Source organism: Myotis brandtii, unplaced genomic scaffold, assembly GCF_000412655.1.
Source record: "Myotis brandtii unplaced genomic scaffold, ASM41265v1 scaffold508, whole genome shotgun sequence".
Taxonomy (NCBI): Eukaryota; Metazoa; Chordata; class Mammalia; order Chiroptera; family Vespertilionidae; genus Myotis; species Myotis brandtii.
Genome location: NW_005369365.1, coordinates 1,288 through 14,876, shown reverse-complemented (window position 1 = coordinate 14,876; position 13,589 = coordinate 1,288). Strand labels below are relative to the sequence as shown.

The 13,589-nt window shown below is 42.1% G+C and overlaps 1 protein-coding gene across 6 annotated transcripts in view; it reads left to right on the top strand.

Moving 5' to 3' along the window:
- Positions 1-13,041, top strand: part of LOC102245558 (CUGBP Elav-like family member 2) — a 592,914-nt gene extending 579,873 nt beyond the window's left edge. For all 6 annotated transcript variants that reach the window (XM_014548447.1, XM_005877131.2, XM_014548445.1 and 3 more), the window contains 3 exons: positions 4,199-4,278; positions 8,269-8,427; positions 12,092-13,041. In XM_014548447.1, coding sequence (XP_014403933.1) covers positions 4,199-4,278; positions 8,269-8,427; positions 12,092-12,166 — 314 coding nt within the window. In that variant the 3' untranslated portion in view covers positions 12,167-13,041. The remainder of the gene's footprint in view (positions 1-4,198; positions 4,279-8,268; positions 8,428-12,091) is intronic.
- Positions 13,042-13,589: the final 548 nt, after the last annotated feature.

Below are 13,589 nucleotides of genomic sequence, written 5' to 3'. Positions count from 1 at the left end.
GACGTTAGGATAGGGCTTTTGGCTCTTAAGACTTGTACACAGAGAGGGACTTGGGTTTGATCACACCATTTTAGTCTTGCCCACATAGTGCCTAAACATTCAGAAGTGTAGAGACTTTGATCTGATGCCCCTGGATTATTAACTATATCATATCATCTTGCTCTGTATACAATCTTCCAATCCCATCTCAGAGATGAGATTTTGCCAGTTAAGTCCTAGTCTGCAGTCACCCTCAGGTGCTGTAAATGACTGATCCCTTCATGCCAATTTTAAATAAGTGGACCCAACATTGGGAATGATTCATTGGAGTATTAATTTTTGTGCTCCAATGTTATTATACTGATAACATGTGTTTAGTGACCCCTGCCACTGCTAAAAAAGATAGAGCGAGGAAAATTGGCTGCATGACTATCTTTTGTCAGCTGGATGGGAATTTATTATAAACACGTTTTCCATAGGTTGAAATCTTCATGCTGCACACGTTATTTTAAATTATGCTTTTTTTCTGTTGAAATGTAGGCAGACTGCTGCATCTCTTTCAAAGCCCAGGCATTGTAGGTGCTTTTAAAAAGTGCCTGTAATTTTTTTTTTTTGTATGTACAGAGAAAGAATTCATCTAGTTCTCCAAAAATTCTCTTGCAGCCTAGAGAAGAGGTAGAACACCTGAGTTCAAATATCCTTTCAGTTGAAATGACAAGTGTAATAGATGTGTTCCAAAATCTCCTCTGTGACAGGTCACGTGCTTTCCTTATCCTGTCTGTAGGAGGAAATTACTTTGAGAAACCTTCCCAGTCAATCATTTATCTGTTTTAGCAAGAACGCAACCTCACTGAAATAAGAGAAATTCAACTTCTTGCATTTCCACTAGCAATCTCTGACTTTCTGAAAATGGAGACAATAAATAGTTACAAGATTGGCCGCATTCACAGACACAATTTTTTCTTTTGCTGTTATGTATTTAGAGGCTTTAAGACAGTGACATACAGGCTATCTTATCTAACCCCACCCTCCCCCCAAAAAATAATATGTAGCTTCATTGTTTGGGTACCTGTATCTTTTCTTTCCAATCTACTTTCTCTTTCATTTCTCAATGGCCTGAGAATTGACTGCTAAGACAGCACATACAACAGTCTAGAGAAGTTAAGGAGTAGACCCTTTAAGACCAGAGCCATTGTCCTGGCCGGATCTCGTGATTCCCCTCCCCCCACCACCACCACCATCACCACCAACCCCCTTGCACCCAGAAGCCATTTGTAGTAGGAGATAACTTAGTAGGGGGCAATTATGACCTAAGTTACTTCTGTCCAATGGAAAGGCATCTAGTTAACTTGTAGAAGGAGCCAGCAGCCAATCTTGGTGGTAGGAGCTGAGGTTAGTGAAAAGCCACCAAGTTGAGGCCTTAATCCTAAATAGCCACCGCAAAGTTTTCAGTGGTGGTGAAAAGAAAATTGAAATCTAACCGGAGCACTACCATGACCTACTGCTTTAGAGAAATTACAAAGGTTAAAAAGCTACCAATCCATGAAACATTTGGTTCTGAAGTTGCTTAACTTCCTCCAGAGTAGCATAGAGAGTGAAATATTTCAACATAGGCTCTCACTTTATAAAGGACACAATAATTTTCTCTCCTGAGTAATGGGACACAGCGCACAGTACAAAACATGACAGAGCCCCTATGGAGACAACTTGTCTCTTACTGCACCACTGCCAATAGAATAAAAAGGTTAAAGAAGTCATCAGATTTGTCAGATCATTTTTTTTCAGATGGGATGAGGATCATATAATTGGAAGCACCAGCCGAGCTTTAATTGCACGTTTCACAGGAAAGGGCAATGGGTTGAGCTTATAGAGGTATAATTTTATTGTTCTGTCGCTAATGCTTTTCTTTTTAGACCTGTTGATTACCATATCTCTCTCGCTAAGTTATTTACAAAAGTTCTGGTTGTTCTGAAATTGTAGTAAATGCATAAACTGTTCCTTATTGATTTTTGTTGACATTTTATATGGGTTTTTTTTTTATGCATTCTTAACCTCTGTTTGGAAACTGTCAGTTTGGCACATGTCCCTGGATAATAAGAGCAAATGAAGTGAATGACACAGTTCTTCTTGACCGTTCAAAGCAGTTAGTCCAGGATTCTCATGGCTTCAGATATGCCTTCATTAGATTATTTGCTTTTGCCTCCATTGTACTCTCAAGATAAAAAAATCGGAAAAGAAAAATCTGTTCGTGTTATTTCCTCCATTAATAATGACAATGTTTTTGAAGAGACATGACTTTGAAATGGATGGTAAATTTGGGACTCTATTATTTTAGAGCCGAGTATCAATATGGAAGCCAGTACAGGTGCTGTCATCTGCCTCACACACCATTCCGCCCGTCATCTAGGTGCCTTAGAGAGGTTGCCAGATGGCCTTCATTGATGACAGAACCTGCAGCCAGGATAGGCACAGGCAGCATGTGGATATAGAGAACGATATGGAACAGCTCAGCATTCATAGTGAGCTACCCTCAGGCTTCAGAAGGCCCGCTGAACTGGGAGGGGGATGTGAGATGAATCTCCCATGCACTGAGAATGTTGTGTGTTAAAAATTACAGCATAATGCAAAAAAAAAATGCATTGACTTATTTTATGACTGGATGTTGTTGTGCTTTGGGATTAATGGGCAGGCATTGCTGTTTGATTAAAAGGTGCTAGTACAGTATTGACTTGATAATCTCACCAGGTACACATGCAGAACAAAAGAAGGAATATGGTTTATGGCTCACAAATGGGTTTACATAAACCAAACAATCCACTGGCTGTTTAGACGTAGGACATTCTTTTTGGCTGGCTGGCAACAGGGCAGCCATCCGCCTTGTCGATGCCAGAATTCCGCTTTCTTGGATTCACTCTGAGATGACAACGGGCTTTAGCCTCTCAGTGTTTAGATCTGCTTCATTTGGAAATCTTTTAAGTAGTAATAATAATAAAGTTTTGAGGAAATTGAGTGGAACACTAAATTATTCTCTGATACCTAAGTTCAAACTGTGCAATGCTAAACAAGCTTAAAATCAATGCACTTTTATAGTCATTAGAGATCATAAGTGAGCCAAGTCTGCTTTGCTTTAGCTCAGATCTTAGTGTGCTGTGGTTTTATTATAAAATCAGCCTGAATCTGCATTAATTTCACAGTCTTTTTCTCTTAAAAGCCCAAGGGTGCAAGATGAATAAAATGTGAATTTCAAAAAGCAGTGTTTTTATTAGTGCAAAGGGCAATGAGCCATGTAGTTGGAGTGGTGGCCTGCATGCTAGCCAACACTGTGACAAGGAGCAGAGACAGGCACTATAGATTCTAGTTATTTTTCAGAATGAGAAAAAGATAGCCATGGCAAGTTCGATGGGCCTCATAGGAGACATTCAGAGAAATGTACATTGTCCTGTGAGTGTTAGACTGTAGGTCAGGTTGCTGATACATGTCAGAAAGTCACAACTTCCTAAAGTCATGAAGATTCTATACCAGTAAAAAATCCAATTCGAATTTAAAATGTTTGCTTTATATGCACTGTTGAACCTTAGAGTGATAGAGCATTTATTTTTGTTCATAATTAATAAATACTGATTTGTGCAGGGTTTGGTATATTGGTCTGCATTTGAATAGCATTAATGTATATTTCTACACATATACTTTTTAACTACCCTGAAGAGATTACATATATTTATTTGCTGACGTTTTTGAGTTCTTGGAATTGTATGCTCATTTGCCCTTGGAGTGAGGGTTTTATTATTTGCTGCTTAAAAATCGATGCTAAATTTTGAAATCCAGAGCCCTAATGTGTGAGTGCCTAAGTAAAGATAATCAACCAGCCAGAAAATGTAAAAGAGCAACTTTTTATTTTAGAAAATGTTAACTAGATCTTGCTAATTTCAAACCTGCGGTTAAAAAGAGTACCCGACTTCCTTCTCCTCATCTCCATTTTTAAAAAGTAAACTAATCAATCAACAGATCTTTCTACTCTGGTCAGATTAGCAAGTCAGCACTGTGCGTAAAAAGCAAAGTACGATCAAACCAAAGAGGGAAGTTGTTTATTTTTATGTACTACTGAGAACAGTGTCGTCCTGTGGCAGTTCTCGTAGACCGTGTTGGTTTAACAAGCGTCCAACCCTTTTGTCTTGTTGTTTTTTGTCTTTCCTGCTCCCTGTCCCCTTGTTTCCCACAGGCTGTGCGTTTGTCACATTTTCTACAAGGGCAATGGCACAGAATGCAATCAAAGCCATGCATCAGTCTCAGACCATGGAGGTACTGTATCATCTGCCCTTTCTTTGTTTTCTTTGTGCAAATGATGGGGAATGGTAACGCAATTCTCTCCTGTGTGGATTGTTCCCATGACAATCACAGATTTAAACTTTCACCACCTCTCTTTCCATGCATTCATACTCTTTCTCTCTCCCTCGCTTTCTTTCTCTCTCTGACTTTTCCCCTAATGACTTGAAATGGACTTAGGAAAGCCTTCCACCTGCTCCCATTATTTTTTGAGCCTCTTATTGCAGTGGCCCAGGGCCTGCCATGTGCAGTCACAATGCAATTGAAGCCAAGTAGTATTCTGCACCTGAAGGGTCCCATCCGCTCCTCAGCCCAGGGTTGGTATGGATTAAGCATGAACAACCCCCACTCCAAATTGCAACTTGCCCTGTGCTAACTCACGGGGTTCTTTTTGGTTTTTGTTTTTTTTTAATGTGGGATCAAGTTATCTTTAGTTACACGGAATTGTGTTTTTGCATCAAGAATGTTGGAGAAAGTTACTACTTCTCCCACTTCATTTAACCAGTGAAAACACTCATGGATGAGAGTCCCCTAAAAAATTAGATTTCTCTCCTTACTGAAAAATGAACAATAATCCAAAAGCATAAAGGCTCAAATTTGGTCTCCTAACGAGAGATAGTGGCTTTAGAGGAAAATAAAGATGCTGGCGTGGGTGCTCACCCGCCAATGCAGATAGATGGCTCTATACTTTTAGTCTGTGATTTGGGTCATGGCCTTTCAGAATTTTGCACAAAAGCATTCCAAGAGTGATATGCTGTTACTTATTCTGTGCTGTCTGATAGAATCATTTGGGAGTGCATGTGCTGCTGTATTATGTACACTGTATCTCTGTGTATGGGTGATCTTTTCCACAGGTGGCCTTGTGGCGTTATCTGAAGTTACATTTTTTTTATCTTTGGGGAAAAAAAATATTTTCCGCTTTATTTAATTAGCACAAATTTCTTAATTGATCGTTTGAGCTTCTTTTTTGGCCTCCATTTTTGGGGGGGTTTATTTTTTGTTTGTTTGTTTGTTTTGTTTTTTTTGCAATGCTGCATCTCCCAAAGCATGCTGGGAGCTAAGTGCTCATTATGCGTCATGTTTTGTGGCAACTTTTTTACAGTGAGCCAAAGGGTGGGTGGGAAGGGGTGGGGGGGAGGAGTGTGCATGGCATTGTCATTAAGTGTTTACTGTACTTTTCTAAGTTTTGATATCAGCATTGCAAAGCCTATTGTCTTTTTCGAACTTCATTTTGACTTTGATATTCCTAACATATCTTATATAATCACTGTGTTTTCCTTTCAGTGCAATGCATTTTTAAGACACTCCCACCCCCTACCTGAAGGCACGCTCAGGTGAAAATCGGCCATGATAGGAGATAATTAGCTGGATTTGAAATATCTAGGAGCCAGTTTCCTATGTGACAGTTTTTGTACCCCCGGTCCCCTAACTTCTGCTGCTCCATCATTGTGGATCAGTCTGATTTCCAGCTTCATGTCAGTTTAGAGATTAAAATGGAAGTACTATTAGGAAAAAGAAAGTCTTTACCTGTATTTATTACCTTCCATGTATATGCTTCATTCTTAATTATTTTTATTTTCTGTAGTTTAGTGATTTGTACCTAAATTGGTCTCATCTTAGATAATTTTTTAGTCTAAATTCTTTCCTCTCTGTTGGAAACATTGCTGCCCCAGCTGCTTCCCTCAGCGCCCCCTGATAAAGCCCCAGAGGGGCTGGCAGGGGCTCTGGTTCCCCCCATGTCACAGCGGAGGGAGAGCACAAGGAGAGAAAGCAGAACTGGGTATGAGCCCGACCCCAGGAACAATGGGCTCTCAAAATGAAAAGATTCTGCAATAGAGAATGGGGTGTGCTGGTTCTTAAGGAGCCCTTGGTCCTTTGTTATGGATATCTATTATAAAAAATCAAATTTGGTGCACTTGTTTGAAACCTGGACATCCATGCCTAAAGAGCAGGGCCCTCAGACACTTAAATGTCTCACTTAATTAAAAAATATTGGCATTTAAATGGAAAATTAGACATTACTCAGTTACATTATAGTCATACAGCTGAAGTTTATTTTCTTCATTTAACAGATTACATTATTTTCAGGACTCTGGCTCACATCTTTAACCAAGATGTGTCATCTAAGAGATTCGGATTCAAAACGATGTGAATGTCAAAGTTTAAAAGAACACGTTTTTAAAAATAATTGATTTTTAATATTGTACCTTCTATTTTTCTACTTTCCTCCAATCTCTCCCTATCCCATTTTTCCGTGTCATGGTTTAAACAAGTAATTTTTTGCTATAGTCATTGGCCTGATTTTCTACTTTTATATCATCTTATGGTATTTAAAAAAGAAAAAAAAATCAACAGTGAATGTACTTCTAGGAGGAGATGCTATAATTTGTTATGGAACAAATTTGATAGAGCAATAACAACCCTTTTCCATGCAAAACCCTTTCTCTATATAATTTTCACCTTCAGAGTATTTTGCCCTCTTTAAGGAATGAAGTGCTGAAATATGGAGCTGATGAAGAAAAATGAAGCATAGTTTTTTTTAAATGGTGGAAATACTACTTTTATGCAGTTTACTGACATTTAACATTCTGTCCTGTGACTATGGCTACCAGAGCTAAAGACTAATACGCTGGAAATTCAACAGTCACCTCATTTTTCTCCCATTTTTTTGGTAATACAGACATGATCGTCTCACATGGTCATACCTCCCCAATAACTACCCAAGGTGATAAGAAAAAAAATGCAAGGGAGTTTTCTAGGAGAAAGAAAGTGACCCGGTCCAAGGGAAGAGAAAGGAAACGCTCACTTAAGTAGGAAAATAAAATTCTGAGAGGAGCGAGAGAGGTCTGTTATCATGCTGAGTTTCAATAAAGGGGCTTTGTTTTTTTTAATCACTTGGGTAGAATTCTTTTTACCTCAGCAAAACTTAACAACTGTAATTGTGATGAAATGTGTAGACAAGCTGTACTAAGAAGGACAGGAGAGTGGGGAGGGAGGAGAAACGTCTCTGCAGATGTTTACCAAATGCAGATGTTTAACGGGGCTTCTAAACGGAGGTCTTCTTCATGCCTCGAGGAGTTAGGCCCTTATTTTCCCTGTGCTTTTATCTGCATCAAACATGAACTCGTCCTATTTTATAACCCTTGGCCATTTCTTACTACCCCTACTCCTTGCCTTTTAAAGGAAATGAAAACTGAGAGAAGCACCTAGAAGGGTGAGATTTGTTAGAAAAAGAAGCCAAGTGGACTCCTCCTCCTGCTGCCATTTATTCTGTATCTCCTTTGACTGGACCATACTGCTAGGGTTTTGGTTCACAGTAGCTCGGGGGACTGTGGATAGTGTAGCCGTGACACAGGAAGGGAGATCTTTCTGAAAACATGGGGACAGTTATGTTGGTCAATGCCCATGTTCTCTGACTCTCTCCTCCCTTCATCCGTGTTTCTAATACAAATCCCCTTCTCCCAGTCATATTGCTGGATCAGTATTATCCCCACAGTTAAAAAATCCATAAACTGAAAATTTGAAAATCGGAAAAATTCCAGTTTCCTTGCCCCCTGCTCACATGTGGAAAGAGGTAGACACCCGAAACAGGTCTATCTTTCAGACAAGTGAACCGTGCAGCTTAGTTAAAGAACATAGATAAGGTCTGTGGTCTCTGAGGAGGTTCTGGGAAGGCTGAAGGAAGACACACAAAGAAGGAAGGAGAGGCAGTTTCATAACCTGAGCAAGAAAGCAAATGGCTCCACCGACCACCAGATCCCCAAGGAAACCAATGACCGTATCTGGAATTTTCTGTTGATGGTACTATTCCAGAGAAGAAGAAGGAATATCAAACCATTTTAAAACCATTCCGACCATTCCATGTGCTCCAAGGTAGTTCAGAAAGCTAGATCCAGGGCTGAGTCTGATGAGAGGATTGGACCAGGCTGTAACTCCCTCTTCACTTTCCGCTGTGTCTGACCACAGGGCTGCTCTTCACCTATCGTGGTGAAGTTCGCTGACACGCAGAAGGACAAAGAGCAAAGACGCCTCCAACAGCAGCTGGCGCAGCAGATGCAACAGCTCAACACTGCCACCTGGGGGAACCTGACGGGTCTGGGCGGACTCACCCCACAGTACCTGGCGGTAAGTGCCGGAGGCCAGTCAGTGCGTGGTCCCCAGGAGAGAGGGGAACATGCCCGCTGTTCCTGCTACAACCTACGTGTCCCCTGAGTACGCTAAAGAATTCATTTGGGGGACACTTAGAATCTCAGGAAATTATTGAACTCAGCATTGATGCAGGATATTTTAAGCACATGAGTAATTTAATTCTTGACTGATAGAGACTGAGCAAAGTCCCACAAGGCTAAATTTCTAATCCCTGTTTCAGAGACATCATAAAATTCCCCTGATAGACTGTTGTTAAGGAAACTGAGGCAGCTGTGGATGGAGCGCTCACTGCCTCAGGTACGTCGGTTCCATGTCAGGGCCTCAGCTGGAATCCCTGTGGAACTTTCTTTCAGAGATCCTGGGTCTCTCCAGGACACCCTGTTGACTAGACCAAATATTTCTTAACTTTATCTATTAGATACCAAAAAATTAGATCCGATTTCAGGCCAAAGAGACCCAATTCTTTCAGTCATCCCTCACATTTCATTGTTTCTAAGCTTTCACTTTCTCGGTTTTCCCATTTCACCCTGTCAATGTCTTTGTTAAATACCATCACCAGAAGTTAAGACAGTTCCCCTGGTGAGACCTAAATAGCACAGGGCAGTGGCCGTTAGCATGGACTCTGAAGTCTCTTAATGTAGCTCGAGAGTGGCATTTGTAGTAACACGGAAGGCAGCTAATACGCCTCTAAGTTTTTATTTCTCTTTGCTTGAACTGCTGCCAAACCATGTTACCCTACTCCATTTTTCTGTTTTGGAACCTAAATGCTGGTCTCCTCATTTATTAATAGAATTTCATGTTGTGAGATTGGGCCTTTTTCTCAGCCTCTGTCGTGTGTGTGTGTGTGTGTGTGTGTGTGTGTGTGTGTGTCTGTGTCTGTGCCCTAACTCTGTCATTGGACCTAACTGTCCCTCTCAGGATTGTGTCATCCACTAGACTGACTTGATCACAGAACCTGTGCTGTTCTGCCAGGCAGTCCTCCCTAGGCCCTGACAGGTCAGACCACCTGTCTGTAGAGGAGAGAAAAGAGAGACTCAAACGGGTGACATCACTTGCCCCAGGATTGTGCTGCTGCTGGCCCCAGGGGTGCGCCCCTCTGTGTGTTCCCTCCATGTGTTCCCTCCGTGTGTTCCCTCCGTGTGTTCCCTCCGTGTGCCCCTCCGTATGTTCCCTCCATGTGTTCCCTCCGTGTGCCTTTCCGTATGTTCTCTCTGTTTGCCACATTGCTTCTCAGAGAACAGACATGGCTCCTGTTCCTTTATTCCCCAACCCCTGCCCAGTGCCCACTGGGTCCTGCTTATAATAGCTTCTCAGTGCACGTTTGATTAATAAATGAGGAGCCAGCTTCTCCGGTCTTCATCTGAGTCCTTACGAAAGCCAGTGACCGAATTTGCTGTCATTTTCAGGCCATTCATTCCTCCACGAAGGCACCATGGGAGGTTTTGCCAGGTGTCCTGCTAAAACCTATACAGGATCTGCCATGTCTTCTTGTCCTATCAGTGTACAAATGTTACGAAAAAAGAAATGAGTCTGACTTAATAACTTGTTTTTCACAAACTTGGGCTTTTCAGATGTTCACAGACCATCTGTTCAGTGGTGTATACAAGAATTTTTATCAGAGATTGAAGTCAAGCTCCCCTTTTCGTGGTTTCTAAGCATCCAGCTTCCCACTGCACCGTTTCCAAAAACCAAGGCACATGTGCCGGTCCCTGGTCCCCAGCACAGCTCCATGCCCCACGGCGTAACAGAAGTCTCTGGCTGTTTCTTTGGTCACAAATGCAAGTGACTTCTGTTCCCTGGAAGAGAATTGGCCTCATTCTCGTGTCTAACACACGTTTCCGTGCGCTCCTTACCATGCTTTCTCCTGCTCGGAATCGGAAGTCCATCTCTGCAAGGGCCCGTGGCCTTTGAGGTGCTTCCTGCCTGGGTGTTGAGGGGCGGATTCTGAGCCCGACTCACCAGAGAATGGTTTTCGTGGAAAGAGCCCTCAGTAGTAGTTTCATGACACTCCAGCCTGAGCCTGCTTACCTCGGTAGGCTCTATTAATTCCTCAAAATATCTTCAAAGTGTATTTAATTTTACTTAACTTTAGTTTTTTAAAAAACCTAATAGGAGGAGTAAGGGGTTGCAATCACATTAGAATGAAAAACCCAAGTAATCAAACCAAAGTAAGGGACTTTTCTATTAAAATGGATGATCCCTGTCTTCTCCCTCTTCCTCCCTTTCTTTGTGTGTGTCTGTTTCTCTCTCTTTCTTTCTGTGATACCTAGGTAATATACAGGGGTGAGCAAAAGTAGGCTAGATTACCAGCCATGATTGTCTAAAAGATAAATCATAACTAAGATAAGAAATAATAATAAGACAAATAAATACAATAATTGATAAATTAATGATAATACAAGAATAAACTGTTTCATGTACTCACAGCTATAAACCTACTTTTGCCCACCCCTGTATTCAGCAAGTGGAGAAGGATGAGAGAGCGTTAGAGACATTTTTCTGGTAACGGTTAAAGTTAATCCCTGTGATACTATTGTCACTAAATCTTTGGTTTAATTAGCCACTGATACTCCACTCTACTCAGTGCTTTCAAGTGAACTGATACATGCCTACTTTTGAGTCATGTTTATCACGGAGTTTTGTTCTTATTGAACCGAGGGAATGATGGTCTTCTACGTTTTGTTTCACAGAGCTCCAAGCAAACTCTGAAAGCTCTCTTTTAGGTAGTGAACCCTTCTCCTCCTCCAAAGCACATAACAACTTTTCAATAATAAATTCGGTGTGAATCTATGCTTTTTGGTATTCATGTAAATCTGAGTAGTGGAGGCAACTATATGCTTGTCCCTGTGTACAAACTATGTCTCTATTGATCAACCTTAACAGAAAGAGAATATCAATACATTTAGTCAAATACTTAGTATAGCACCTGAGTGTTAGCCTATAATTCAAGTCAATTGGGCCAGTAAAGGAGCATTTTAGGGCAGTAGCCACACGCCTGTGCCTTGTGGCAGCCACTGAGTCCACGTGGGGAAACGGTGATGCTGACATGTTTGTGATTCAAAGTGCAGCCTCACCAGCTTCCACGTGCTGACCGGCGGCATGTTTCTCGCTGCAGTGAAGACCCTGTTAAAAGGGACCGTCGTGGCCATGTCGCCGTGGCTGTGAAGAGAGACGTCATGTCTGTAGTTATCATGATGATTTCTCTGTTGGCCCAAGAATCAGTGGCTCCGTGAGCATCTAATAAAGGATGAAGGGAACAGAGCTGTGAAGGGACGTGGAAGGGACCGAGGCAGGGACCCTGATTGACGGGACTTACAGTAACGACGAGGCTGCCGAGAGATCGCATTAGTCACGCCACGTTGGTTTCAATAGATTGCACACCTGGTTGTTAAAAAGAGTGGATTGATTAATTGTTTTAAGGCAGCAGTGTTATTGAGTTTCCCCAGTGTCTGTGTCTCTTAATAGAGATCAGACAGTGCTATGGATTTACAGCCCCAACTCTGGGAACCTTCAGTCCATTAAGAGACAGCAGCCACCAGCTGTACAAACGTAACAGAAGTGGGATGTGTTAGTGCAGTTTGGAAGCCACTTGGCCCTCACCTCGAGGCTTGTTAACGGTTGCGTCTCCCTCCGTTCGCAGCTCCTGCAGCAGGCCACCTCCTCCAGCAACCTGGGCGCCTTCAGCGGCATTCAGCAGATGGCGGGTGAGTGGTGAACCACGCCTTTCCTCTGACTGTGCTGTTGTCTGAATCCAGGGGGTTCAGAGGGCAAAGGAAAGCAGCAGCGGGGACAAAGAAGAACAAAAGCAATTAGCAGCCCTCTTTGCTCTCTGGTTGGGGTGTAAAAATTAGACTAGCTGTGGGAAAGCTGCCCTCCTGCCTCAGGCATTTCCAGCAGTAGTAACGTGGGGGCACAGCGCGTTCCTGCATAGTACACCCGTTGTCTTATTTTTAAAATTGGGATTGGTTACTGGGGAATTTCCAGCAAGATTCTTGTATCCAGGGCAGCCAAAATGATTAATGTCCTTCTAAAATTTTAATAATAGGCGCTCAATAAAAAAACGGTCTGACCTCCATAATGAAAGCCTGGACTGCAGGCCTGTCTATAATGGTCTGTGTCCCCTGACGTCCACAGACAATGAACAGGGTGCCTTTTCCACTGTAGTCCCCCAGTTGACAGAATTGGGCATCAGACGCTTTTATGTGAAAGCATAATCTTTGTTCTTGAGAGAAATCAAAGTGTGGCTGGATTTGAAAGGCAGCGCGCGAAGGGTTGCTTTTTCTAATGAGCTGTGTCAGCGGTGAGGAGGTGCGGTGACTAGTGACAGGTCACTCCTGCTGTGTCACCTTCAGGCTGGTCCCCTAACTTTCCACAGGGCGGGGCAGGCCGCTTGTGCAAGAAATTGGAACACAGGTGCCATTCACCTGCCGCGAGGAACAGCCAGAGCGCTTTTTCCTCGTTTCTTTCCAGAGAGGTGGGGAGCCAGGGCTAGGAGAAGCACAAGTTTTTGCCCCGTTAAAATCAGGCAGTTTGTTTTAATCAAGGACACCCTGAGTCAATGTGCAGAATAAAAGCCATGATGAAAACTCCTTTTTTTCCCTCTCTTTTTTTTTTCTTTCCAAATACATACCCTTGGTTGCTTTTTTTCTTGTTTCAATTTGAATGGATCTGGAAACACTCTCCATGAGTGTACACAGGTTTCCCCTCCTGTGTGCTGTGATCCTCAGCCCAGCCTTTCATTGTGGCTTCACAGGCTAATGGTAGCTTGTCTGACAGGACAGATTGGCCCACAGTAAACATAATGCAGAATTAGTCACTGGGCTCTAAATCTACTGGCACTGCCAGCTTGTTCTGTTGTAATTACAGCTTTTGGATTATTGGGGGGAAAATGTATGTTCAAATGATAAGTAGTTAAATCATTCATCGGTATCTTCATGAATACAGTTTGGGAAGCTGGCCTTGGAGCTAAGAATCATATCGAATGGTTCATTTATTTTTAGTTCTGTGAAGGGAATTGGAGTGACATAAGTAAAATATTCAGGAAGTTTTCTATGTTTTAAAAAGAGAAAACCTCCAGATTGCAAGCGCTAAAATAAATGGTAAGGTTTGTCCCATTTTCCACGGAGGCTAGATTTGTT